The 27,612-nt window shown below is 43.6% G+C and overlaps 2 protein-coding genes and 3 long non-coding RNA genes across 8 annotated transcripts; 2 read left to right on the forward strand and 3 right to left on the reverse strand.

Moving 5' to 3' along the window:
* Window positions 1-324: 324 nt before the first annotated feature.
* LOC114159691 (uncharacterized) lies at window positions 325-1,253 on the reverse strand. The gene is made up of 2 exons (XR_003598646.1): window positions 1,007-1,253; window positions 325-935 (listed from the first exon to the last, which is right to left on the reverse strand). It is a non-coding gene; the product is annotated as an uncharacterized LOC114159691 (long non-coding RNA).
* Window positions 1,254-3,656: 2,403 nt separating this feature from the next.
* Window positions 3,657-7,944, forward strand: LOC114159688 (uncharacterized). Of its 3 annotated transcripts, XR_003598641.1 has the most exons (6): window positions 3,657-3,718; window positions 3,791-3,846; window positions 3,917-3,973; window positions 4,225-4,438; window positions 7,439-7,566; window positions 7,875-7,944. It is a non-coding gene; the product is annotated as an uncharacterized LOC114159688 (long non-coding RNA). The 3 variants fall into 3 exon arrangements; XR_003598643.1 differs by lacking the exon at window positions 3,917-3,973 and having other exon boundaries at window positions 3,658-3,718; XR_003598642.1 differs by lacking the exons at window positions 3,657-3,718; window positions 3,917-3,973 and having other exon boundaries at window positions 3,720-3,846.
* LOC114159667 (uncharacterized) lies at window positions 5,504-8,219 on the reverse strand. The gene is made up of 3 exons (XM_028041726.1): window positions 7,976-8,219; window positions 7,907-7,936; window positions 5,504-7,545 (listed from the first exon to the last, which is right to left on the reverse strand). The coding sequence occupies exons 1-3, from the start codon at window positions 8,181-8,183 to the stop codon at window positions 6,002-6,004; spliced, it is 1,782 nt and encodes a 593-aa protein (XP_027897527.1). The 5' UTR covers window positions 8,184-8,219; the 3' UTR covers window positions 5,504-6,001.
* Window positions 8,220-13,597: 5,378 nt separating this feature from the next.
* eif3d (eukaryotic translation initiation factor 3, subunit D) lies at window positions 13,598-27,221 on the reverse strand. Of its 2 annotated transcripts, none has more exons than XM_028041733.1 (16): window positions 27,081-27,221; window positions 25,747-25,872; window positions 25,602-25,647; window positions 24,674-24,810; window positions 24,512-24,597; window positions 24,368-24,440; window positions 23,800-23,921; window positions 22,861-22,993; window positions 22,634-22,781; window positions 21,520-21,650; window positions 21,357-21,442; window positions 21,159-21,288; window positions 20,401-20,543; window positions 20,140-20,332; window positions 19,943-20,036; window positions 13,598-13,713 (listed from the first exon to the last, which is right to left on the reverse strand). In XM_028041733.1, the coding sequence occupies exons 2-16, from the start codon at window positions 25,867-25,869 to the stop codon at window positions 13,700-13,702; spliced, it is 1,659 nt and encodes a 552-aa protein (XP_027897534.1). In that variant the 5' UTR covers window positions 25,870-25,872; window positions 27,081-27,221; the 3' UTR covers window positions 13,598-13,699. The 2 variants fall into 2 exon arrangements, with proteins under 2 accessions (XP_027897534.1, XP_027897535.1); XM_028041734.1 differs by having other exon boundaries at window positions 27,075-27,210.
* On the forward strand, window positions 17,253-18,667 carry LOC114159689 (uncharacterized). Its single transcript, XR_003598644.1, has 3 exons — window positions 17,253-17,681; window positions 17,780-17,842; window positions 18,106-18,667. It is a non-coding gene; the product is annotated as an uncharacterized LOC114159689 (long non-coding RNA).
* Window positions 27,222-27,612: the final 391 nt, after the last annotated feature.

Raw genomic sequence — 27,612 nt, forward strand, 5'->3', positions numbered from 1 at the left:
GCCCCCTGCTGGCAAGAGAAAACCCAAAGGAACAGGATCCTGCACTTACTGAGCTTTACAGAAACATTGTTCTAAACTAATCATTTTTTCCAGAGTGAGACAGGCTGACATGGACGCAGCTGGAGGTTAACCTCTTCATTCCTGGTGCAGAGAGGAGCAATGCAGCTTTTGTTGACATGCAGGGAGAGAGATTTCTGTTTCAGGGTTTCAAATGAAATATTTAGTTATGAAGCTAAATAGTTAGTTCCCAATGACCTGTTTAAGTCGGAGCTAAAAAGAAAAAGAAATAATATATCCATTATAGTAGAAATAATGAGCAGAACATTGGCACAACATTCAGAGGTTTTTATTGGTGATAATTTTCCAGATATTATCTGAAATCTGTTTGAATCTATAACTTCATTTTCCTTCGGGACAAAGTTCTGGTACCAAACGACCAAAACCAGCTGAGGACCAGAAACTCTTTAGATGTGGTTTCATGTTTACTATGGCGCCACCTGCTGGTGGTTTGTTGAGTTTCATGTGTTAATGAAGGACTATCAGCTCTTGCTTTTTGCCATCAGAGATGCTTTCAGGTGTTTTTCAGGTACCAGTTTCAGGTTGAATCATCAATAATCTGCAGAATCTGACATTTCTTCATGACTTCTTCCAGTTTGGACTCCAGGGTTCTCAGCCCGTCCTCTACGGTTCTGATGGGGGTCGAGCTCACGTCCTCCTAGTATCTGTTCCTACACCTGCAGATCCTGGTTGGAGTCCAGAATCCTCTCACATGCGCCGCCGTTCTGACATTCATCTTCAGAGCAGACAGGAATCTTTCTGGAGTAACGCACCGAAGCCTTCCCGAGAGAACGGCCCCAGTGACAGTGGGCCCGGTGCGGAGCGGCTGGGTCCTCCACCACATCTTCACCAGAGGAGCCATGAGTTACTCTGGCCTACTGATAGAGAATCACAGTAGAAGAACCAGAACTAAGACCGCTGATATGTTCACGCTCATGTTTGTACTCACACTTGTCTGGCTGAAGATCAGAACAATATTTTGCTCCAAATCATTCTTCTGCTGTTTCCGTTACATAATCAGGGATCTCCATGTAACCGTGATCCTGAGTGAAGCTCACAAGAACAATGATTTCTCCTGCATCGATCTCAGTGGCGTCAAACACGATGCAATGGGCTTTGTCTGCCTTCCTGTACACCACCACCACCCTGTACACCACCACCACCACCCTGTACACCACCACCACCACCCTGTACACCACCACCACCCTGTACACCACCACCACCACCCTGTACACCACCACCACCACCCTGTACACCACCACCACCCTGTACACCACCACCACCACCCTGTACACCACCACCACCACCACCCTGTACACCACCACCACCACCACCCTGTACACCACCACCACCACCCTGTACACCACCACCACCCTGTACACCACCACCACCAGCCTGTACACCACCACCACCACCACCCTGTACACCACCACCACCAGCCTGTACACCACCACCAGCCTGTACACCACCACCACCACCACCCTGTACACCACCACCACCCTGTACACCACCACCACCACCCTGTACACCACCACCACCCTGTACACCACCACCACCAGCCTGTACACCACCACCACCACCACCCTGTACACCACCACCACCAGCCTGTACACCACCACCACCCTGTACACCACCACCACCACCACCCTGTACACCACCACCACCACCACCCTGTACACCACCACCACCACCCTGTACACCACCACCACCACCACCCTGTACACCACCACCACCACCCTGTACACCACCACCACCACCCTGTACACCACCACCACCAGCCTGTACACCACCACCACCACCACCCTGTACACCACCACCACCAGCCTGTACACCACCACCACCCTGTACACCACCACCACCAGCCTGTACACCACCACCACCCTGTACACCACCACCACCACCCTGTACACCACCACCACCAGCCTGTACACCACCACCACCCTGTACACCACCACCACCACCCTGTACACCACCACCACCCTGTACACCACCACCACCACCCTGTACACCACCACCACCACCCTGTACACCACCACCACCACCACCACCCTGTACACCACCACCACCCTGTACACCACCACCACCACCCTGTACACCACCACCACCCTGTACACCACCACCACCACCACCCTGTACACCACCACCACCCTGTACACCACCACCAGCCTGTACACCACCACCACCACCCTGTACACCACCACCACCCTGTACACCACCACCACCAGCCTGTACACCACCACCACCACCCTGTACACCACCACCACCCTGTACACCACCACCACCACCACCCTGTACACCACCACCACCCTGTACACCACCACCACCAGCCTGTACACCACCACCACCAGCCTGTACACCACCACCACCCTGTACACCACCACCACCACCACCCTGTACACCACCACCACCACCACCCTGTACACCACCACCACCACCCTGTACACCACCACCACCACCACCCTGTACACCACCACCACCACCCTGTACACCACCACCACCCTGTACACCACCACCACCAGCCTGTACACCACCACCACCACCACCCTGTACACCACCACCACCCTGTACACCACCACCAGCCTGTACACCACCACCACCACCCTGTACACCACCACCACCACCCTGTACACCACCACCACCCTGTACACCACCACCACCAGCCTGTACACCACCACCACCACCACCCTGTACACCACCACCACCACCCTGTACACCACCACCACCAGCCTGTACACCACCACCACCACCACCCTGTACACCACCACCACCACCCTGTACACCACCACCACCAGCCTGTACACCACCACCACCACCACCCTGTACACCACCACCACCACCCTGTACACCACCACCACCCTGTACACCACCACCACCAGCCTGTACACCACCACCACCACCACCCTGTACACCACCACCACCCTGTACACCACCACCACCACCCTGTACACCACCACCCTGTACACCACCACCACCACCCTGTACACCACCACCACCAGCCTGTACACCACCACCACCACCACCACCCTGTACACCACCACCACCACCCTGTACACCACCACCACCCTGTACACCACCACCACCCAGCTGTACCAACAGTTGTACTTTTTATCCAGGATTCCTTTCACATTAAAGGAAACGGCCGTTTGGTTATAAGGACCGAGTCCTTTGCCGATCTACGGAAGGTGCCGTAAAGCGATTGGCGCAAACAGTCCAGCAGGTAAAGACAAAAAGAGAATATAGTTAGTTTGTGGCTCAAAGCACCTGGTTGATGAGGGAACAAGGTTGGAGTGAATGTTTTAGTTTATAAATGAATATTTAGTTATTTTTCCACGGAACATACAGGTTGCTATTATGTTTCCATCCACTAGAGGGTGCTAATGTTCTTTGGGAAGTTAGTTATATTTAGTCTAACTTAAATATAGCACAAAGGTTAATTAGTTTTAATATTATATTCTATGTAAAGCCACACATAGTTGAAATATGATGTATTTCATTTTATTTCATGATACAGGAAACTATATGTAGCAGCATAAATGGTACGCTGCCACTTCAAGGACAATTTCAGCTGCTGCATATAAGCAGGTCTCTACCTGCCACAAGACTACTTGCGTCATGACGTCATCAACTCATTCTGCTTCCTGTGTTTGCTGAGCTGTGCTGGGTAAGCGTGGCTGTTTCTTTGTTTGTCAGCTTTTATCGTAGCAATTAATGCAAGTTGGTCTGATCTGTTAAGCCTCCCTTGCTGCTCCTCCAACTCCTGGACCAATCTGGTTGTTTGCTGCCGGGAAGGTAAGCGCTAGCGTTGCTAGGTAACATCCATCTCATGTAAACGAAGCCTTTATGTAGTATTCTGTTACAGCTGCGCTCCATAGGCGAACTTGTGGATCTGTTAATCTGGCCGTGTGGTAATTTACAGGTAAGCAGCTACCGTAAGTTATAGTTTTAATCAGCAGTGGTATTAATAATCTACTTTATTTTTTAGCCTCCTGCTGAATCCTTGACGACTATTAAATTTGGATGTACACTCGCTGCTGTTTTGCCTACGATGAATTGTTTTATATGAACTTTCCCCCGCTGCAGGGAGCAGCGACCGGGATAAAAAGCAATATTTTAGTGCTATTATATCACTGTTTTACTCATATTGTTTCATTTTTGTCTTTCTTTTAGGGACTGAGGCTTCTGTGGTGGCGGTGGTGACCCCTGGTGGCGATGTCTTGTCTTGTGTGTTTTGTTGGAGCACCTTTTTTGTGTGTGTGTGTGTGTGTGTGTGTGTGTGTGTGTGTGTGTGTGTGTGTGTGTGTGTGTGTGTGTTTGTAGTGTCCAGGGTGATCCCTTTTCTTCACTGGATGTTGCCCATTTCCTCACTACTCTCCCCCCACCGGTAAGCCTCAGTTTCCATTGAAATTTAAACATTTTATAATCAATTTCATTAAAATGCATTCACTGTTTTAACTATTCAATTTCAGGTTGTTGTTAATTTAAACAACCTATTGAAGTTTAATAAATTTTGGTAGAACTGTCTGAATCTTGTCTCATTTCCAGTAGAACGTACCTGTGTCATTATTGTTATTCTATTTTCCTGGAGTTATTCCAGGTGGCGCTGTCGGTTTCCCCTTTCTAAACTTTAACATCTTACATTTGGGTTTCATAATAAAGAAAATCCACCCCAGGTTGCCACAAATAGAAGGGAAAGTCAAAAGATTTCATAAATATACACTGTAAAACATAATGACAGCACTAAAGGTAAAGATTGTCAAGGATAAAAGTTGTAAAAATTCATTTAAGGTAAATTAATAAGTCAAACAGATGAAGGCAACATAATGTTTGAGTTACTAATGGTATTTTTATTTAGTATATTTTGCAGCTATTATTGGGTGTTCAGGCTGTTGAATAAAACGATTATGAACCATCAATCTGATACGGAGTTCTCTTCAGGGTTTACACATCATGACTTCCTTCTGAAAACATTATTAGTGTTGATTTGAAGACTCAGAACCGGAAAATCTCTTATTATTGAAATTTAGATGACATAAGCAGCCAAAGAAAAAAAACATCAAACAGTGACGCTGAAACGGAGCAGAGACGGAGAGACGGGAGGATCTGATCAAAGTCTGGAGGGAGTCCAGGAAACATTTCAGAAAGATACACAAAACAACAAGGAAGAACACTGCACTAGCAATAAAATTACATGATTTTAATAATGGTTAACAGTTAATAACAATTAATAGTGGTTTCCCCTGGCTGATAGAGACACAGGTAGAGATTATTCTGTCTAATTAATTTTTTTAGTCTCACTGGAAACTTTTCATTAAAATGACAGAAGCCTTACCTGAAGCTGGGCTGGTTCACATCGAGACTGAAGACAATAAATCTGGTTTTAAAGTTTTTATTTTGGAGGAAAAGTTGTAGAATAATAATAATGAAAAAAACAAATGTGTAACAACTCTTAAATTTGGAGTTTTATTAGTTTTTTCCTTTAAAGTTGCAACAGAAGCTCAAACCAAAAGAAGGAAATGATCATTTTAAAGAAACGTGATGAGATCATTTCACAGAAAGTTTGAACAGCAGATCACACATGATGTTTGATTACAGCTGGTCAGAAACTGAGTCACTTTCAGAAGTTCTGGGTTCAGAAACCTGAAATCATTTCAACATGAAACCAGTTTTTCATCAACAGCCACGTTTCCCTGAAACGTCTCAACAGCTAAAAGATGAAACGTTTTCATGTGAAGAGCAAAAGAAAATGGAAGCAAGAAAAAAACACAGAATCTGATTTCTTCTGTCATATTTTGTGGCTAAAATGAAAATTTGTCATAATTATGGAGTTTTCACAAAGCAACTCTGTCAAAATCAGTGAAACATGAAACAGTTCAGGTTCAAACATGTGAGCTGCAGGTTATGAGCAGAAAGATGGAATATGAGAGCAGAAACGTTCTGGGTTCTTTCAGTCCAGGCTCCCTTGGTGGATTTTTTTAAACACTTTTTTCTTGAACTCCTCCATGGTTTTCTCACAGTTCTCTCCATAGTATTTCTTCTCACACTCACACAGGCCAATGTGGGCGTTCTTCACCTCCACACATTTTCCTCTTTCTTTACCTCCACAGTTGATTCCTTGACATGGATTCTTATTCATCCACACTTCATCACTTTCAATCAGAACCCTGAAGTGTTTAAGAGGGACAACTTTGCCAAACATGGTGCATTTCCCAGAGTAAATGTACGGGATGGACTGCTTTTCCTCAGGATCAAACAATTCTGCAGTTGGAGCAGTTTCTGCCTCTAAAGCATGAACGCTGCCATGCTCTTTATGAATGTAAGCATGAATGGCTGAATACTTGCCCTTCAGATCAGCACAGCTCTCTAACTTTGCTTTGACTTGTTTGCAGGGCACAGGTTTGCTGTAGCACTTCTTAATGGCCTGTACCACCTGAGCTGTTTTCTTGTGGTTTCCTTTTGCCTGTTTGGTGAAAGCCACACTAATTTTCCCTTTGTCTACTGTAGTAAATCCGGTCAAAATGTGACTCTTCAGCCATTTAGTAAAAACACTTTTACGGTTTGAACTTTCAGTTTTAAAAGCAACCACCATCCAGTTATAGTGGTAAAATGTTTTATCTAAATACTCCCTGATGCTTTTTGCCAGATCCGTTCGCTTCCCTGACTCTGTGATCTGGTCCAGAATGTCCAGTTTAACATACTCATCAGGTTCTGAAGTGCAGTTCTTGTGGATCTGAAACATAGCTGCAGAAATGTCGCGTGCTTTATTAGCCAGAGCGTCTTCATCTGTTTTAATATTACTGAAGAGGTTGTAGAAATTGGTCATGGTGATGGCTCTGTGAGCCAGCAGCGCGTTAACGGCTGAGAATATTTTAAGTCGACGTTCATCACATCTCACATGGTCTTTCAGTAGCTGCATATAGTCAGCATTGTAAACACCTTTACCTGCTATATTGTAATGCAGATCATCCACATACTTTACAGCCTTTTTAAAGTATTGGTTTATTATTTTGTCTTTGCCATCTTTCCTCAGATTTTCAAAGCAAGGCTCTTTACAATCCTTCAGCAGTTCCCCGAGTTTGTTCCATGCTATAGTTATTTTCTTCTCCAACTTTGCATAATTACCACTTTTCCAAATGTTAAATATTATTTCCTTCTGGTTTTTATCAATCTTTATATTTAAATCATCAAATTTTAACTTGAGATAATCTAGAAGCTGTTGTTCTGGATTTTTACCAGCAATGACATTTAGAAAATCTAAGATAGCAGTTAAATACGACCCAGCCTTTGGAATGAGACCAATAAAAGGTTTAGGTGCATTTAGAATGTTCAGAAGATCTTCAGCTCCAGCCTTTATTTTGTCTGCTGTCTTTCCTCTCTTCTGCAGAGCGCGGTTTTCCTGCAGGTCGGAGCGTGGCGAGCTGCTCAGGCTGCAGGTCAGGAATGAAGACAGCAGCAGCAGCAGCAGCAGAACCGGGCCAGACGGCACCATGACTGAGGACAAACACAGGAACAGTCAGGATTCACTTCATAAAGTCTTTCTGCTAAACTATAAAACCTGCTCTGACCTGGAAAGTTTAAGTGAAATTAATTAAAATAACAATATGCTTCAAGCTTCCTTTTTTATTTTAGCAAAAGATTAAATGACCAATTCTGGCCAAAATAATCCTGAACAAAAAAAAGCAAATCAGGAGAGATTTTGTGCAAATGCTGCAGAAAAACAAAAACATGAGACACTTTTCATTTTCTTTTGAAGTTATTGCTCTTAATTTAAATCAGGCTTGAAAACTGCATGTAACCATTTCATTTCATTTCATTCACAGTCAGAGAACCGATGATGAGAAACCAAACGTACCGTGATCCTCAGTTCTGGGTGATGCTTTTTCTGGAAAGTTGTTTTAATAGAAGTGAGATCTGAACTGACCGTGGAGGTTTGGAGATCTGGACCAGTTTCTGCAGAGCAACTGGGAATCCACCTGCAGACTGGTGACGCTCAGCCCCAGTCCTGGTTTTATAGGAAGTGGCTCTGCAGCGAAATGCTCCTTTTTCATGTGCAGCTTGATAAATTCATGTGGGAGTCTGTTAACATCTGGACCTGATAGCGCCTCCACCGTCTCCCAATATGATCTCATTTGAATGAAAAGTGTTTGGACAAAAGAAGGCTTTCTGCCAACGAGAGCTTTTCCAGGATAAAGGACGTGTTCAGTTAGTGGATCTTGTATAAGCAGGTAAAACCGTTGGAAACGTGAATAATAATCTAGAACAGCAGAGTTTCAGTCCAGAGCAGAAGAGCTTCAGCCTTTCTTCAACACACAAATCAAACGGACTGATTTCCTCTTCAGCACTGAAGTGATGGATGAAGGATTAGCATCAGCTGCTACATGTTTAGCATTGAGATGCTATTTTAGGCTAGCATGGCTTCACTGATAGGCTAACTCCTTTTAGCACATTTTGATACAACAGTCTTTTCCAGCATTCAAACAGACAGAAGCAGAAATTAACCGAGAAGCAGCTTCCACCGTTTGTGCATCAGATTTACAGGCGTACCAGAAACATGTGAATGCAAAGGTTCCAGCCAGAACAGTTTAAACATTAAAGGGATCTACGATTAGTTGTAACAATCGACTTTGAGAGATATTTATTTTAGATGTAAAAACAATACAGCAATAATACTGTAGATTGTTTAGTTTTTCTAAATTTAAATAAAATATTGTCACACCAACGTCGACATGTTGTTCATGCTGCAATGTATTCTGGGTAAATGATGTACGCTAGGTCTGATTGCGCTTGCTCCATCCAGCCCAAACCGTGAGGAGTAACGTCTCTAAGCCTTTTCAAATTGAACTGGAGCGTTGAAATCGATGGGACTGTAAAAATCACAAGAGGTGATGAAGATGAGGAGAACCAAACGGAGGAAGAGGACAGAGCTGGAGCTGGTGTTTGCTGCTGCTGCTGCCTTCAGCTTCATAAATGAAACAATGAATGACATGTACCTCAGGTCGAACTGTGTGATCCGGTAAGTAGTTCTGTGGCTCTGTGTCCAGTTCTGCAACAGCTGGTTACGGCCTGGTGGGATTGGTGGTTTCATATTTAGTACCATTAGCATTAGCTCCATTAGCCTTTCAGTTGCTCTCTCACAGCAGTGAGGTTTAGGTTCTTTGTGGATGAAACCGTGGCTCAGCATTTGATTTTAGTTTGTTACAGCTCTACACCCTCAGCAGGGTCCTGGAGGGTTCTGGGAGTTCGCCCAACCGGTCTACATGTGTTTTGTGGACTTGGAGAAGGCGTTCGACCGCGTCCCTCGGGGAGCCCTGTGGGGGGTTCTCCGGGAGTATGGGGTACCGGGCCCTTTGATACGGGCTGTCAGGTCCCTGTATGACCGGTGTCAGAGTCTGGTCCGCATTGCCGGCAGTAAGTCGGGCTCGTTTCCGGTGAGAGTTGGACTCCGCCAGGGCTGCCCTTTGTCACCGATTCTGTTCATCACTTTTATGGACAGAATTTCTAGACCAGCCAAGGTGATGAGGGGATCCGATTTGGTGGCCTTAGGATCTCGTCTCTGCTTTTTGCAGACGATGTGGTCCTTTTGGCTTCATCAGATCGTGATCTGCAGCTCTCGCTGGAGCGGTTCGCAGCCGAGTGTGAAGCGGCCGGGATGGGGATCAGTGCCTCCAAATCCGAGGCCATGGTCTTGAGCCGGAAAAGGGTAGAGTGCCTTCTCCGGGTCAGGGGGGGTGTCCTGCCCCAAGTGGAGGAGTTCAAGTATCTCGGGATCTTGTTCACGAATGGGGGAAGAAGGGAGCGGGAGATCGACAGGCGGATTGGCGCAGCGTCTGCTGTCAAGCGGGCGCTGTACCGGTCCGTCGTGGTGAAGAGAGAGCTGAGCCAAAAAGCGAAGCTCTCGATTTACCGGTCAATCTACGTTCCCACCCTCATCTATGGTCATGAGCTTTGGGTCATGACTGAAAGAACGAGATCGCGGATACAAGCGGCCGAAATGGGTTTTCTCCGTAGGGTGGCTGGGCTCTCCCTTAGAGATAGGGTGAGAAGCTCAGTCATCCGGGAGGGACTCAGAGTAGAGCCGCTGCTCCTTCACATCGAGAGGAGCCAGTTGAGGAGCATCTGGTCAGGATGCCTCCTGGACGCCTCCCTGGTGAGGTGTTCCGGGCACGTCCCACCGGGAGGAGGCCCCGGGGAAGACCCAGGACACGCTGGAGAGACTATGTCTCTCGGCTGGCCTGGGAACGCCTCGGGATTCCCCCGGAAGAGCTGGAAGAAGTGGCCGGGGAGAGGGAAGTCTGGGCCTCCCTTCTGAAGTTGCTACCCCCGCGACCCGACCTCGGATAAGCGGAAGAAGATGGATGGATGGATGGATGGTAACAATCACCTGTTAGAGCTTTTGTCAGTTTCACTCCTACAAATGACTCAAAGTCTTCTGGAGAGAAATGTTGAGGCCAAAAATGTAGGTCATTTGAAAGTAGAATAAAAAGCGAATAAAAAGGTTCTGACTCGGGACGTTAGTAATTATCAACAATTAAAATCTAGGTGACTAATTTACCAAAATTAGCAAGTTAAATATTAATCCTCTCAATGTGACATCATCACCAGAACCCTGAGAAATGGATTATTGACCCTCTACATCTTAATGCTTCAATCCAGACATTTTGCGCATGTTGGAGAGCAAAATGACTTTTCCTTTACATCCGGTCCAAAGTGGCGCTGCTGCAGTACTTAAACTGTAACCTGGAGATGTGGGTATTATTGATTTAGTGCAGCTCACAACAGCAAAGGGCAAAATAACGTCAAAACCGCTTTTTTCTTGCTTTCTGTATCTGCTATGCTATGCAGACTAGTTGCCATAGCAACTGACAACAACGTCACTACGCATCAGGATTCAACACCAAAAAACACTCAACATTTCCCAAAACATTCAGTCAGTTACAGGTTTGTTTTTAGATATGATTATTAATAAGTGATTTCAGTGGTAATTACTGCTGTTAGCTAAGCTAACACAGCTAATTTAAACACCTGCTCTACTGATAATCTGTCAGTTTAAGTCACCTTCTTTATTTTGTAATTTAACGGTTTAAATTGTCAAAGTCAAGCTAGAAAAACTGAATCTTTTCTCTGAACTGTTTTTCTTTATCCAAACTTTTTATGATTTTGTTATCTAGATGTCATGTTGCAAAGCACTGCGTTCATTTTCCTTACACTTAAAATTTAGTGTTATGTTGACAACTTAGCAGCTAAAACCACTGCTAGTCATCGTCGGCCCTCCAGCAGTGAGAGGGGGGCGGGGTCTAGCATGGTGACGTCACTCTGCAGACGGTCCATAGAGGATCTGTCAGTTTTAATCAAAATAACTAAAAACATGTTAGGATGGCAGATGGAGCGAATCCTGTGTTCTGCAGCACGAAGCTCAGACTGGAAGCTGCTGGTTTATGATCAACCCGGTAGCTGAAGGTGAAACCAGGAGCAGGAGCAGGAACGCGGAGCCGACCAGAGTTTATCGGATCACCTGACGTCCTGAAGACAAACGCTGCTCCTGTGTTCAGGTCAGACGTTTGTGGCGGGACGTCCTGTGGTCGGAGACGGACTGTGATGGAAGAACCGGCGGAGGAGGAGGAGGATTTGAATAGAGGAGCAACTGAACATTTGAATGCTGAGCTGGACCTTCATGTTATCTGGGTCAGAGGTCAAACAAGAGCCTCTCTGACTCATTTCCATTTAAACTGTTCCTCACTGGGCTGACCGCCACATTTTATATCCCTGGAATTATACACAAAAATTAATCGCTGTGTCATCCAGAAGCTTGTTACAGCTTTCACATTAAGAATCACTTCATCAAAAATACATAATTAAAAGAAAATAATTTAAAAGTTAAGTTGTTGAAGAAACCAGCTTTTCCCAAAGAAAAGCTGGTTTGGAAAATTGAGTGGAAGGAAGATAAATGACAACCACAGCCTTGAAAAGATTGTGACACAAAGTCCATTCAAAATGGCCGCCAACGGTGCAGGTGACCTGGAGGTCACAGAGCTTCCTGACCCTCAGGCTCGTCTCCTGCATCCAGCGCCGCATTGCTTCTCTACAGTCAGTCAAAAATATTTACACTGCCTGACCAAAAAAAAGTCGCCACCAAAAAATGGTCACACTTTCTAATATTTTGTTGGACCACCTTTAGCTTTGATTACAGCCCGCATTCGCTGTGGCATTGTTTCAATAAGCTTCTGCAGTGTCACAAGATTTATTTCCATCCAGTGTTGCATTAATCTTTCACCAAGATCTTGTATTGATGATGGGAGAGTCTGACCACTGCACCAAGCCTTCTCCAGCACATCCCAAAGATTCTCAATGGGGTTAAGGTTTGGACTCTGTGGTGATCAATCTATGTGTGAAAAAGATGTCTCATGCTCCCTGAACCACTCTTTCACAATGTGAGCCCGATGAATCCTGGCATTGTCATCTTGGAATATGCCCGTTCCATTTGGGAAGACAAAATCCATTGATGGAATAACCTGGTCATTCAGTATATTCAGGTAGTCAGCTGACCTCATTCTTTGGGCCACAATGTTGCTGAACCTTGACCTGACCAACTGCAGCAACCCCAGATCATAGCACTGCCCCCACAGGCTTGTACAGTAGGCACTAGGCATGATGGGTGCATCACTTCACCTGCCTCTCTTCTTACCCTGATGCGCCCATCACTCTGGAACAGGGTAAATCTGGACTCATCAGACCACATGACCCTCTTCCATTCCTCCAGAGTCCAATCTTTATGCTCCCTAGCAAACTGAAGCCTTTTTTTCTGGTTAGCCTTACTGATTAGAGGTTTTCTTACGGCTACACAGCTGTTCAATCCCAACCCCTTGAGTTCCCTTCGCATTGTGCGTGTGGAAATGCTTTTGCGTTCACAATTAAACATACTCCTGAGTTCTGCTGTTGTTTTTCTTCGGTTTGATTTGACCAAACGTTTAAGTAATCGCCGATCACGATCATTCAGGATTTTTTTCCGACCACATTTCTTCCAGGAAGACGATGGTTCCCCACCATCCTTCCAGTTTTTAATGATGCGTTGGACAGTTCTTAACCCAATTCTAGTAGTTTCTGCAATCTCCTTAGATGTTTTCTCTGCTTGATGCATGCCAATGATTTGACCCTTCTTAAACAGACTAACGTCTTTTCCACGACCACAGGATGTGTCTTTTGCCATGGTTGTTTAAGAAATGAGGAGTTACTCATTGCATCAGCTGGGGTTAAATAACTTGTTGCCAGCTGAAAGATAATCGCCTATGCAGAACTTATCCAATAGGAGGCTTGTACCTATTTGCTTAGTTAAATCCAGGTGGTGATTTTTTTTTGGCCAGGCAGTGTATATTTTATATTCATTTACCTGCATGTAACAGTTGAAACTTCACATTTACTGACAGTTCAGTTCAAATCCCCAAATTATTTTAATTTGTCTGAACTTTATTCTTTATGGATCAACTCGTGAGAATATCGACCCATTTCTGTAAAAAAAAAAAAAACAAGACAAAATAAAAAAACATGATTAAATTAATTTGCCCAACTTGTCTTTATTGAAATTTAATGGGAATTTAATTGTTTCTTTGTAGAGATGGAGGCTGATCTGGTCAACGAAACAAACGCCTCATTAATTCTCTTCATCTGAAATGAGAACAAAAACAAATATTAATAACTAAAACTTGTATACATTTACTCAAAACAAACACTTAAATATGAAAATAAACATTAATTAACAAAAAAGTGAATTAAAGTCAGCAGGTAAACAAAACAGTAAGATTAGAATCTGATCAGCATAAAAGTCTAAAATTTTAATCTAGAGTAACTAAAACTTAAATCAATTTTGTTTTGCAGATAAATTGTCTAAATTTGTCCTTCAGGTTTCCATCTTTAGGTTTCTGTGAAAAAATTAACATTTTCATGTAAATTTGCTTAAAATTCTGTAAAATCTGGCCAAAAACCGTCTCAGTGCTGCCCCCTCTGTGTTGAACAGTGGAACTGCAGCTGACTTTTCCTGGTTCCAGTGTTGTAGTCAAGACGACCGAACCCAAGTCAAGACGACCGAACCCGAGTCAAGACCACCGAGACCGAGTCAAGAAAATTTACAAGAAACAGAAACATAAAATATAGGGGACCTAATTCAAACATCAGACTGTTCCCTTGCCTAAAAGAACGTCAGACTGAAGATTTCTTGGCCTCCAAGTCACTTAAACTAGCTCTTTTAAATACAAGATCTCTCTGTGCTAAAGCTCTATTAATTAATGATTTCATCACTGAGCATAATATCGATGTTATGTTTCTGACAGAAACATGGTTGAATGATAATAATGAATCGATCGTACTAATTGAATCTGCGCCTCCTAACTACAATTTCTTCAGTGAGAATAGAAAACATAAAAAAGGAGGAGGCGTGGCTTCAATATTTAAGAATACCATAAATTGTAGTAAAATTTCTTTGGGTCATTTCACCTCTTTTGAGTATCTTGGAATTGAGGTTAAAGGCCACAAACGAACTTTGACTGTAACTCTATACAAAACTCCAACTTTTGTGGAAAATTTCTTCACTGACTTGAATGAGCTTCTATCTCTTATATGTATTGATTATGATTGTTTAATAATTGTTGGTGATTTCAACATTCATGTTGACAACCCCCAAGACAGAGGGGCAAAAAAGCTCGCTAATATTTTAGAGACTTTTGGTCTAACACAACATGTCAAACATGCAACACACACTCAAGGACACACACTGGACCTGTTTATCAGTAAGGGTGTGAATATTTCCTGTAACTGATGTTGCATCACTTCCTGTTATCTTTGAAAGTTCTTTATCTTTTAACCCACTTATACAAACAGCAACCATCACAAAACGTTCTCTCACTGAAAACACAGCAGAAACTTTTAATCAAATCTACTCTTCTTCCTCACCCTTAAGCTGTAATGATGTAGATAAGTTGGTAAAAGATTTTCAGTCTAAAGTCTCAGATATTATTGATTCCATTAAAATGAAGGTTGCGTCTGGTAAAAAGAAATCTCCATGGAGAAATGCACAAACAGTTAGATCTGTAAGACAACTCTGCCGTAGGGCAGAACGAAAATGGGGTAAAACTCAACTCCACGTTCATTGTGACATCTATAAAGAAAGTCTACGTAACTATCATTTAACACTAAAACATGCAAGAGAGGCTTTCTTTGCAGATGTCATAAACAAAAACATTAACAATGCTCCAGCTTTATTTGCAACAGTTGACAGAATCACAAACCCTCCTGTGATTTTACCGCCTGAATTCCAATGAATTGCCGCCTGCAACCAGTTTTCCAGCTTCTTTTCAGAGAAAATTCATAAAATCAGAGGATTAATCTGAACATCCACTATAAAGTCAGAACCAATGCTGAGCCCAAACAAAACAAATACAGGAAAAATTACCCAATATCAACTACTTAATTATAAAACCCTACAGGAAATTATAAGTCAATAAGCTCCAGTTCCTGCTGTCTGGATGTCCTAGATCTATAACTCTAGAACATTTCTTTAAGAAAGTCCTGCCTGTTATTGCTGCTGATCTGATCCAAATAGTAACTCATCGCTCTCATCAGGCGTTTTCCCCCAGGCTCTGAAAACAGCAGTAATCAAACCACTTATAAAAAAGAACAATCTGGACAAATCACTAATGCAGAATTACAGGCCGACCTCTGACCTCTGACCTCCCATTCATCAGCAAAGTTATTGAAAAAGCTGTGTAAACAATTAACTAGCTTCCTAACTATAACCAACCTCTTTGACTCCTTCCAGTCTGGTTTTCATGCTCACCACAGCACGGAGACTGGCCTAGTCAAAGTGTTCAATGACATCCATATAAATACGGACTGTGGCAGAACCACAGTGCTGGTTCTGTTGGACCTCAGTGTTGACCATGACATATTACTGAATCGACTGGAGAGTTGGGTCGGAGTCTCCGGTCCAGTACTTAACTGGTTTGAATCCTACATAAAGAACAGGGATTTCTTTGTTTCAATTGGAAACTTTTCATCAAAGAGGTCAAAGGTCACATGTGGGGTACCCCAAGGTTCCATCCTAGGACCCCTTTTATTCAATATTTATATGCTCCCACTAGCTCAGGTTATAACAGGAAATAATATTAGCTACCATAACTATGCAGATGACACACAGCTCTACATTACGATGTCACCAGGTGACCTTTGACCCCATCCAATCACTGAACAGATGCTTAGAACAGATAAATGTGTGGATGTGCCAAAACTTTCTCCAGCTGAACAGAAACAAAACTGAAGTTATTATTTTTGGACCTAAAGAGGAACGATCTAGAGTTATAGATCTAGAGTTATAGATCTAGAGTTATAGATCTAGAGTTACAGATCTAGAGTTACAGATCTAGAGTTATAGATCTAGAGTCAACGCACAGCTTCAGTTATTACAACTAAAAACCAGCGATCAGGCCCGAAACCTGGGAGTAGTGATGGACTCTGACCTGAACCTCCAGAGCCACATAAAGACAGTTACAAAGTCGGCCTTCTATCACCTGAAGAACATTTCCAGGATTAAAGGACTAATGTCTCAGCCAGATCTATAGAAACTCATCCATGCCTTCATCTTCAGTCGTATTGATTATTGCAACGGCGTCTTCACAGGTCTGTCCAACAAATCAATCAAACAGCTGCAGCTGATCCAGATGCTGCTGCTGGCGTTCTGACTAGAACCAGGAAGATAGAGCACATAACACCAGTTTTAAAGTCCCTCCACTGGCTCCCTGTAGCTCAAAGAATAGACTTTAAAATACTGTTGTTAGTTTATAAATCACTGAACGGCTTAGCACCACAATACATTAAAGATCTGCTGTTGTTGTATCAACCTTCCAGACCTCTCAGGTTCTGGTTCTGGTTCTGCTCTGCATCCCCAGAACCAGAACCAAACGAGGAGAAGCAGCTTTCAGCATCTATGCACCACAAATTTGGAACAAACTTCCAGAAAACTGTAAAACAGCTGAAACACTGACTTCTTTTAAATCTCAACTAAAAACCCACCTGTTTAGGATTGTATTTGAAATGTAATCAATTACAAATTTATTGATGGAACTTGACTTAATGCTGTGTTTTGATTATTGATTCTATATTGCTTTGTGTTTCTGTGTTTGTAATGATGTAAAGCACTTTGAAATGTCTTTGTAACCCACATAAAATGGGGATGCCTCTTTAAGAAACGGAGGTTAGGGAAGCTAGGTGGTCTACCTAGCCAATAGGAAGTTTAGCTTCCAGTGAGTTTAAACCAATCAGAATTCGGACTGCCGCTGCAGGACCCGCCCTTCCGCAGCATTGAGTGTGTAAGCGAGAGAGATCCGGAAACGATTAAGCTGGGCAGCGTGAGAGTCTCTGTTTTAAAACAGTTATACAACTCTAAACAAACGCTTTCCCAGATCATCCGACTTCTAAGCTGGACGCGTGAAGTGAAAAAAAAGAAAAGGAAAGACAAGTTCACTTTTTCTGCTGAACACCGTTAGAGCTGACTCGTTAGCTCTAACGGCCAACGGCTACTGGTTTAGCTCCAACGGCTACTAGGCTAACGTTTTAAGTTCATCTTGTTCTCCGTTCAGTTGAAGGTAAAACCTAATTTACGTTATATTCTTACTTTGTTCACAATGATAGCTCATATTATCAAGGCTAAAGCATGGAAAATATGCCTTATTACACTATCTAGTGCCTCACGGGTCCGGACTGAGAGCCACCATATTGTTGTCCCTAACGTGTCGCATTGAGATCGGTGAGCATATTCTGTGCCTTTCATTTGGGTTTTTGTTCTGTTTATCACATTTTTGTTGAATAATATTGTTTATCTGAACTATTTGATTATTAAAATGTAAGCTTTTACTGATTTTGGATAAAATGTAATGTTTAATATTGTTTGAAGAAATGCTTTTGTAATTTACAGTAATTGATGTCAAATATACAGAAACATGATTTAAAGATTAAAGCTAGAACAGCTTAATAAAATCCTATGATTCTGCTGGTCCTGTCTGTTGACAGGTCAGGTTTTTTTGTTTATGCTGGATTGTTCCTGAGGTGGATTCCTCCTGTGACTTTGATGGCGAGCCTTCCCACCTGGACTTAGAAAGAACTGGATTCCTGGATTCCTTCTTTTCCGTTTGGAGTCCTGCTGCACCCCGCGGTGTGGTAGGCTGGTACCACTCACATCTTCACACACAGTTGGTTAGGAGTGAGACCACTGACTGACATTTTTTCTTTTTATTGTTTAATCCTGGAATTTCTGATCTCACCTTTTGGACTGGTTTTTATTTGGTACTTTGTAACAAACTGCTGTGTAGAAAATTCTCCTCATGTGAATGGTGTTGAGCTGAACCTAATTGGAACTGGAATTGATTGATCTGTTGCCTATTACGATTTAGAATTCAGATTACCAGGGTGCACCCAAAAGATTCAAAACTGAGAACTAGCACTTGGCCAAGTATTTGTATTATTTTTTTGTATTTTATTGAGTGTAATTTTATTTTCATAATTGTGTGTCTTGTATAACTGTTTGTTAATTTCATGGTTTATGTCACTAAAGCCAGTTGTTTTTTTAAATTCATTTAACTGCCTTTGTGTGTCATTTAAACACCCCACTATGCTCCGATAGTCGAACCTATTGGCCCATTCATCTAATATATAAAATACCCTTCTCATCTGTGTTACATCTTGCTGCTGAAATGTGCTATACAAATAAAATTTGATTGATTGATTGATTGAAGACCACCGAGTCAAGACGACCGAACCCGAGTCAAGACCACCGAGTCAAGACGACCGAACCCGAGTCAAGACCACCGAGTCAAGACGACCGAACCCGAGTCAAGACCACCGAGTCAAGACGACCGAACCCGAGTCAAGACCACCGAGACCGAGTCAAGACCACGGAACCCGAGTCAAGACCACCGAGACCGAGTCAAGACCACGGAACCCGAGTCAAGACCACAGAGACCGAGTCAAGACCACAGAGACCGAGTCAAGACCACGGAACCCGAGTCAAGACCACAGAGACCGAGTCAAGACGACCGAGTCAAGACCACCGAGTCAAGACGACCGAACCCGAGTCAAGGCCACAGAGACCGAGTCAAGACCACAGAGACCGAGTCAAGACCACAGAGACCGAGTCAAGACCACCGAGACCGAGTCAAGACGACCGAGTCAAGACCACCGAGTCAAGACGACCGAACCCGAGTCAAGGCCACAGAGACCGAGTCAAGACCACAGAGACCGAGTCAAGACCACAGAGACCGAGTCAAGACCACAGAGACCGAGTCAAGGCCACAGAGACCGAGTCAAGACGACCGAGTCAAGACCACCGAGTCAAGACGACCGAACCCGAGTCAAGGCCACAGAGACCGAGTCAAGACCACAGAGACCGAGTCAAGGCCACAGAGACCGAGTCAAGGCCACAGAGACCGAGTCAAGACGGTCTCAGGAGTTCCAACGGTCCAGAAACAAATAGAAAACAGCGTCGTTGTCATAGCAACACGTGTGAATGATAAATTGTCACAGAAATGATAATGTTGTTGTTTTGGAGCCATTTCCAAGTAAAATGGTAATAATGGCATAATAATGCAAGAACACATTAGTGGATTTATTGTGAAAGGTCTAATGACAGGAAGTGGTTGCAGCGCCTTGTTACCGTGTGAACAAACTTATTTACATGTGATTTTAATCAAATTTTTTATTCAAAGTAAAATCAGAATTTCATAACTGTGTTTTTTCAACAGGCAAAATATCAACACATTTTTCAGAACATTATTAATGTAAAGCAGCTTCTGTTGCTCCCAGTAAACAAACTGAAGCAACAGAGGAAGGAAATAAAAAACCAGGAGCTCACCTTCCTCCTCCTCGTCCTCTTCATCCTCCTCTTCCTCCTCCTCTTCGTCGGAGCTGAAGGTTCCCTCAGGCAGGCTGTAGACCCGGATCACTTGCTGTAGGAGACAAAGAGAGGCGATCAGCGGCCGACGGGCCGGAGCGGCTGATTGGCCGGAGCGGCTGATTGGCCGGAGCGGCTGATTGGCCGGGGGTCCTCACCTTGTTGGGGTCCTTCAGGATCAGGTACTTGCCCTCGTCCAGCTTGCGGCAGATGTCGATGACGCAGCGCAGGATGCCCCAGGCGTTCTCCATGCTCAGGTTGATCTGGCTGGCGAACTCGTTGGGTTTGAACTGCTGGGTTCCCAGGATGACGTGGCGGGACGAGTCCTTCACGTGGTAGCGGGAGACGTACCTGCGGGGCGGGACGGTCTGGTTACGCGCCGACCTTTGACCCGGGAGCTAAAGCGGAGCGATCCTCACCCCAGCTTCAGGTACTCGGAGCCGGCCAGCATGGCGCAGCAGGTCCAGCGGGCCAGCTTGTAGCTGTTGTTCTTCAGCTCGGTGGCCAGGACGGCGCCTCTCTGGGAGTCCAGCTTCTGGCGCCAGTCCACCCCGTTACAGTACTGGGAACAAACCACAGGTCCAGTTCAGCTCCAACTCAACTCCATCAGGGAGAAAAATAAAAACTCTCTGGTTGTTTAAATATGGACGAAAAGGCTGGACCTTCAGGATTTCACCTTTTTTTCTCATTTTGTGCTGGAAGTACAAACAACATTTTAACCAAAGTTTAGAAATCGAGGAACAGGAGGAAACCCCCCAGCATGCTGCCTGGTCATAACATTGTTCTGACTCATTTAGTTACTCTTTGCATACAATTGAAAACGTCTCCACCTGGTGGTCAGGGTGTGAACTGCTGCAAGCCACAATGACAGACGGCCTTCAGATTTTTCAGTCATTTAAAAAATCCAATCAGACAGAAAATATTCTGTTAACCCCTCAGTGGTAGTTAGAGACACTGCCACCTGCAGGCGAGAATAAGAATCACTTAAACCAAAAGTTTTGAGTATTTTTGATAAAAATTTGCAATAAACTCACAATTATCCACTAGCATAAAATAATGTGGAGAGCTGATGATTTTGCATTAATATCTGCGACCAACTGGAGTTTTATGAACAGGAAACTTTGTGTGAATGTTTCTGACAGGAAGTGTCCAGCAGGCCGGCGGCGCGGCCTCTTACCCTGGAGTCCCACTCGTTCAGCGTCTTCACGTTGATGAACGACACTTCTCCACCGGCGCCGGTCATCACGCCGTCGTGCTCACAGCGCACGATCAGGTCGATGTCTTCCCCCAGCTTCCAGTGGCGGTACCTGGATCATATAGTGGATCAGAACCGCTTCGGTACCACACAGTGGATCAGAACCGCTTCGGTCGCTACCTGTACGCCACAGACGCCACCTCGCTCTTGTCCATGTCCTCCTCCACAAAGGGGTTGGAGTTGGGGAACTTGTGTCTCTCTCCGCCCTGAACGCAAAGGATGAAACGTGATTGGTTGTCAGCGTGAAGCCGTGGGCCAGGTGGGCCCGGGGGGCGGGGCTTACCATGCGTAAACACTGCTGGCTGAAGTTGTGGTTGATGTAGGTGGCCTCCATGGCCAGGTTACGGGGGGAGTTGAAGGAGTTCCCTTCGTCCTGCGGAGGCTCGTTGGCCGTTTCGCTCACAGTCAGCAGATCTGGAGAAAAGGACGAACAAACACCTGAACGGGACTCCCACCTGAACGGTAACCTGGACAGGTCCAACAGGGTCGTTTAGTTTCAAATGGTTTTCAGGAGGGAACTTGGAATCCCACAGATTCAAACTCAGTATTTGGTCCTGAAGCCGCGGCGCTAACAGCTGCTTCAAAAACTCCAAAGAAACACAAGTAACCAGAGTTGTTGCTTTTGTAAAAAAGTCACTAATAGCTTTAAAAGTTGCTAAGTTGGTACCAGAACTTCCCTCAACCCGACCCTAATGACTCCCTACACTCAGCTACATGCTTGGCCACGCCCCATCTCTTGGCTCCGCCCACATTTGGTGGGATTTTTGGTGTCTGCAGACCAAGTAGGCGTTTCCAAAAAAAAAAAGGCGTCTCAAGAACCACACCTGATTGGATGAAATTAATGACCGTCTTTGGAGTTTTTCTTCTTTAAAAATATGGCTAGCTTAATTATTGTTAGCATCAGACTTTCATTTATTTATTTAGTTTTCTGTTGTAACTTATTAAGCAGTTAGATATAATAACAGCAGATAGATTTTATCAGCTGGACCAATTTTAGCAACGTCTTCATAACTTCTCACAGAACTTCAGCTTGCATTTCAAAATAAGAGCATCAACTTATACACTGTTTTCACAACTAACTGAATCGACTTCTCTAAGATATTTACTAGTAAGGAGGCTAAAAGTTGATTCAAAAAATAAATCGATTTTGTTTCCTGAAATAATGTGAATCTAAAAACAAAATGATCATTCAAAAAATAATATTACTTAAACTGAAACATCACTGCAGAGAATCACCTGCTGAATTGCTCTAAATTTACCTGGGGGCGGAGCTAAGTGTTTTGGGGCGGGGCTAGCTCCGGTTTAAAGTTGCACTAACAGCGTTCAGCTCCAGAAAGAAAGAAGCTCTGAATCGGAAAAGCGGACATTCAACTGAACATTTAAACTGGAAGTCTGACCGAAGTCGGAGTTGTCCCTCTTGTCGAAGAATAGCTTGTTGCCGACTCTCTGGACGATGATGTCCCAGGAGTTGACTGAGCGTGTGCAGCACATCAGTGTGGCCAGGATGGCGTCGGTGGCGAACACGTTGCCCTGCGTCTTGGCCAGCTGGAGACGAGAGACGGACAGGGTTGACCCGTTGACCTCTGCGGAGCAGCACGGCGCAGCCGTGAGGGGCGGGGTTTACCTTTCTGATGACCGGGTCGTCGGTGGTGGTGACGGTGTGGAAGATCCTCTTGATGCTCTTCAGCTGCTTCTCGTTGCGGGTGGTGATGCGGTCGAAGGCCTTGTCGTAGTATTCCAGCGCGCCGCAGCACTCTCTGCAGGAAACACAGCGCCGCTTCAAGGCTCTGCCCCCAAACCACAGGGGGTCACCCTCAGGCTCCGCCTCCAAACACACAAACCACTGTGGGTCACCCTGAGACTCCGCCCCCAAACATCCAAACCACTGTGGGTCACCCCCACCTCTGCTTCACATGTAACAAAATTGGTGTCAAACGTACAGTACAGACTAAAAGTTTGGACCCACCTTCTAATTCAATGGGTTTTCTTTATTTTCATGACTATTTATAAGGCAATAAATCCCACTTATTAACCTGACAGGGCAGGTTGACCTATGAAGTGAAAACCATTTCAGGTGACGACCTCTTGAAGCTCATCAAGAAAATGCAGAGTGTGTGCAAAGCAGTAATCACAGCAAAAGGTTGCTACTCTGAAGAAACTAGAATATAAGGGCTATTTTCAGTTGTTTTACACTTTTTTGTTTAGTGCATATTTCCACATGTTATTCATAGTTTTGATGCCTTCAGTGTGAATCTACAATGTCAATAGTCATGAAAATAAAGGAAACTCATTGAATTAAAAGGTGTGTCCAAACCTTTGGTCTGTACTGTACATTAATGCTTTCAGAGGTCATCAGAGGTCATCATCAATATCTTCGAAGCAAAAGCAGCAAACGTTTTCATTATTAGATTTGAGTAATGTGGGGGGGCTGGTTGACCTTTCATGACCTCTGGAAACATTAATATCCTTAAAATGACAGCGGCACAAACCATTTTTGTTGCATAAATGTAGTCGGATTAATTTTGTCTGATTTAGCGATGATGAGCGGATCGGCGCCACCTACATGTCGACCGGGTCGGACACCTCCATGTATCTCATCTTCATCAGTCGGGGGAAGTCCATCTCCTCCTTCACCTCCCAGTCACTCCGGACCTCCACTGACGAGTCTCTGGGCTTCAGCTGGGCCTGCAGCACAAACACACCCAGAATTATTCAATAATCGATTGATCAAAATTAATCATTTCAGCCCTAAAACATTTAAACTATTTCTTTTACATGTGTCTATTTGTTCTGTGTAACTTCATTTATTTCTTCTGAGTCATTTCAGATTTTATTGTTTTAAGATTTTTCTTTAGTTACATTTCAGCGACTTTTAAAACTAAATAAGCTGCTAAAAATATTACTAAATGTTAGAAAAAAGATTTTGATTATTTCAATAATCGATTCATCATGAATGCATGAATATATGAAAGTTTTAAGATGAAAGCTGTGATGATAATAGTGATGTTTAATCAGGTTTCTGCTACTGATATGAAGGAATAATGATTTTCCTGATGAACTTTGATCAGATTTTCAGCAGTTAGCTCACATTCATTTTATCTACTACTTTTCTTCAGCGTCAGTAAAACTACCTGAGACTTCTGGTCCCACTTCTGTCGGACTCCAAACTGCTTCTGGAACTTCTTCTGCAGACGCATCCGATCCCTGAACACAAACCGACGTTAACCCGTTAGTCCCCACCGACTGTCCGCCCGGCGCCATCAGGCAGGTCTCACCTCTCCTTCTGCTTGGCGCTCTTCGGGAGCGTCTGCATGTTGAACTGGGTCAGATTCCTGCGGTCTTTGTCTCTGCGCAGGTTCCTCTGTGGAAATAGTTACAAAACCTTTAATCCGACTAGTTCTGCTGATCCTGCTGGTTCTGCTGAGGTTCTGCGTTACCTGAGCAAAGCGCATGCGGTTCCTCTGGTACGCCGTCTTCTGCGTCTTGGCCGTGTCCACCAGCTGGAAGCTCGTCTCGTCTTCCTCGTGAAAGTAAGCGTACTGACTGCCGCCGCCAAACTGAGACGAATATTTATCTGAAAATAATAATAATAAGAGAAACCAGACTGATAACTGAAACACACGACTGTAGGACCAAAACGATCCACAGAATGATCCTCGGTTATTAAAGTTCCTCCAGACGTCGTTAAACTGCGTTTTACCCTTCAGAGTTTTGTGCATCCGCCAGCTAGCTGTTAGCAAATGCTAAGCGCTGCTAGTAGCTGCAGAAGGAGGCTGACAGAACGAAGGGATCAATGAACTAAACAGAAAGATCCCACAGCTCAGCTGGTCCTCAAACGCCTCATCAGGAAACGTCCTGTCTCTGCTTGGAGCTAACGGCTAACGGGAAACGCTTTGCTCCATTTGGAAAACTCTTAACTTTAAGACATGAACTAAAATTAATTACAAATATCTGTTTTAGAAAAAATGTATTTCATACTTCAAACTTCAGACTGAAAGTGATGTCTGAATTGTTTTTAATTTAAAGCAATAAAATGTTTTATTACTTAAAAAAGGATTAATTGTTCATTAACAGCATTTTCTCTTTCTTCTAGCTTAAGAAGCTACAACTGAACAAGTTTTCGATTGATTACTTGGTTAATAATCAAAATAATCAATAGATTACTAATATTTAACCTTAAAATAATCATTTCTAAAATATAAACTAGAGCTGCACCAATTGCAGTTTTCTGGCCGATCTCTAGAAAGCCTGACCTGATTCTGGTTTTCTGTCTAAAAGTTGCTCTTCATATAAAACTGTTTATCACATGTTTATCACATGTTCATGTTCATCTCCACGTTCATCTCAAGCCGCAGTTTCACTCACTCGTGTATCTCTTGTCTTGGTAAGTTGCTCCGGTCCAGTCAGCGACCTGCCAGAACCAGAACACACAAACAGAGTGAGGAACCGACTGGAGATCAGAGCGGCTCAGACAGAACAAACCGATCACCGATCGTCAGACAGAACAAACCTTCCCCAGTCGGTCTCCTTTGCTGAACGGTTGGTACGGCATGTCCTTGAACTTCTCTGGGACGGCGCAGGGGCCCCATCCGGACGGGTTGTCCTGGATGACAGGGGCGTGAAACTTCGCCATGACCTGACATCAAAACAAACAGATGGTTTATCAGTTTTGCACTTTAATAATCAGCAGATTGATCTGCGTATGGCCAGGGTCTCAGATCGGAGCAGCACTCATTTCTCCAGCAATGAACTCAAACACAGAGCATTGATCGGATTGCGCAGTGGGCTAATCATCACCGACCCGTGAAGGAGTGAAAGAAGTCTGCTGTGATTTAAGCTGGAAATATTTTCTACTAATGGATTAAATTAATTTATTCTTCACACTGAATCATTTCTGTACAGTTACATCAGTGAACCTGCAGAAAAACAGAAAAGTTTTACTAAACTGGTTTCCTTGGTGACTATGTGGTTATAAGGAGAAAATATTAATTTAAACAAAAAAGACATTATAAAGATAGGTGTCAGTAAAATGTATTTAAAACATTTTAATTTCCATTTGTGATTGTTATGCTTTTTAAAGAATTGTAGCTGCACATTCAGAAGAGAATTAAACAATGTAAGCAGACATTTCCAATCTAATAGCAAATAAAATAAGATCAGCATAACTTTTATAAATTTCTATGAATAAATAAATCAGCTCAGAGTAATTGACAAGCATGTATAATAAAAAAAAAAAAACATTCAACATTTAGACCGGGAATAAACATATCACTTTTAATCAACTCACAGTCCAGCTGATTACTTTCACAGTCCAGAAAAATCTAAATATTTAAATATCAATATGAAATTTTTCAGAATCAGATTTTACGTTTGAATAACGAAAATAATTTTTACGTTATTCAAACATCAATGTCACAGAAAAATACGCACACATGACGGCAGATCCAAAACTATTTTGGTTTATTTGTATATTGAGCAGCAATTATTATCGAACCTGTTTAAATAATATTTAAACAGGTTTTCACAGTAATTCTTAACCTGGACTGAACCTGTTCACTAACTTTACCTGAACGTTCTGTTGTTTCTCATTACACAAGGAAATGAGTTTACATGAAAGTTTCCGTCTCTCCAGATGGAAATAGTTTTAAATTTCGCATTTTTAACATTTTGGCCTCAACTAGGCGGCTCTCCTTGCCAGGTGGCTCCGGCTGACGATGCTAAGCTAACTAGCTAACTAACTAACTACGGAAACCTTCCGGGGATGATCGACTTCATCTCAAAACATCAACAGAAGCGGAAGCAGATTTCACATCCTTCTGTGTTTCATTCAACTCTCACCTTTACCTGCAAACCTTTCCGTGAGAAATTCAACCCAAAAGCCTTTACAACGATGTAAAAACCGACGGAGCGCCGGCGTGAAAGGAAGTGATGAAACACGACGAGGCACAAGGCCCTTCCTGCCGAAACTGAAGAGCAGTTGGCGTAAAATATAAAAATGGCGGTTTAACGCTTGTTATTAAGTTTTCGCAATGTTTATTGTAGGTTTGATAAGCTAAATATAAACTAATCTGAATAATTCAGATTAAAGTACTTGTTCGCTATAAAAAATAACAAAACTACGGTAATCCCTTTCCACTTTGCAGTTTTTGTCCGTGACCACTAGATGGCACTAACGAGATATTTATGAACCACTTTAATTTGGCTCCACTTTGTTGCAGCAGAAAAAGTGTTTCGTAGTAATTAATAGGTTCCTGCCATGCAAAGCAATGGCAGGAACCTATTACTATTCTCGGAAGAAAGCGTTTCTTTACTCTTCTTTATTTTTCATCCGTAACCGTTAATGCGGCTCATACCGCTGCGTGCACACCTACAAATG

This window comes from Xiphophorus couchianus, chromosome 16, assembly GCF_001444195.1.
Source record: "Xiphophorus couchianus chromosome 16, X_couchianus-1.0, whole genome shotgun sequence".
NCBI lineage: Eukaryota > Metazoa > Chordata > Actinopteri > Cyprinodontiformes > Poeciliidae > Xiphophorus > Xiphophorus couchianus.

Excerpts from the sequence above, each read along its gene's own strand:
- LOC114159667 (XM_028041726.1), bottom strand. The coding sequence starts at position 8,183 with ATGAGATCATATTGGGAGACGGTGGAGGCGCTATCAGGTCCAGATGTT. Across the intron at positions 7,937-7,975 it reads CAGATCTCCAAACCTCCACG|AAAAAGCATCACCCAGAACT; the intron begins GTCAGTTCAGAT and ends ACAACTTTCCAG. Across the intron at positions 7,546-7,906 it reads ACCCAGAACTGAGGATCACG|TCATGGTGCCGTCTGGCCCG; the intron begins GTACGTTTGGTT and ends GTTTGTCCTCAG.
- eif3d (XM_028041733.1), bottom strand. The coding sequence starts at position 25,869 with ATGGCGAAGTTTCACGCCCCTGTCATCCAGGACAACCCGTCCGGATGG. Across the intron at positions 22,994-23,799 it reads GTGTCCGACCCGGTCGACAT|AGAGTGCTGCGGCGCGCTGG; the intron begins GTAGGTGGCGCC and ends TGTTTCCTGCAG. Across the intron at positions 20,544-21,158 it reads TGAACGAGTGGGACTCCAGG|TACTGTAACGGGGTGGACTG; the intron begins GTAAGAGGCCGC and ends GTTTGTTCCCAG.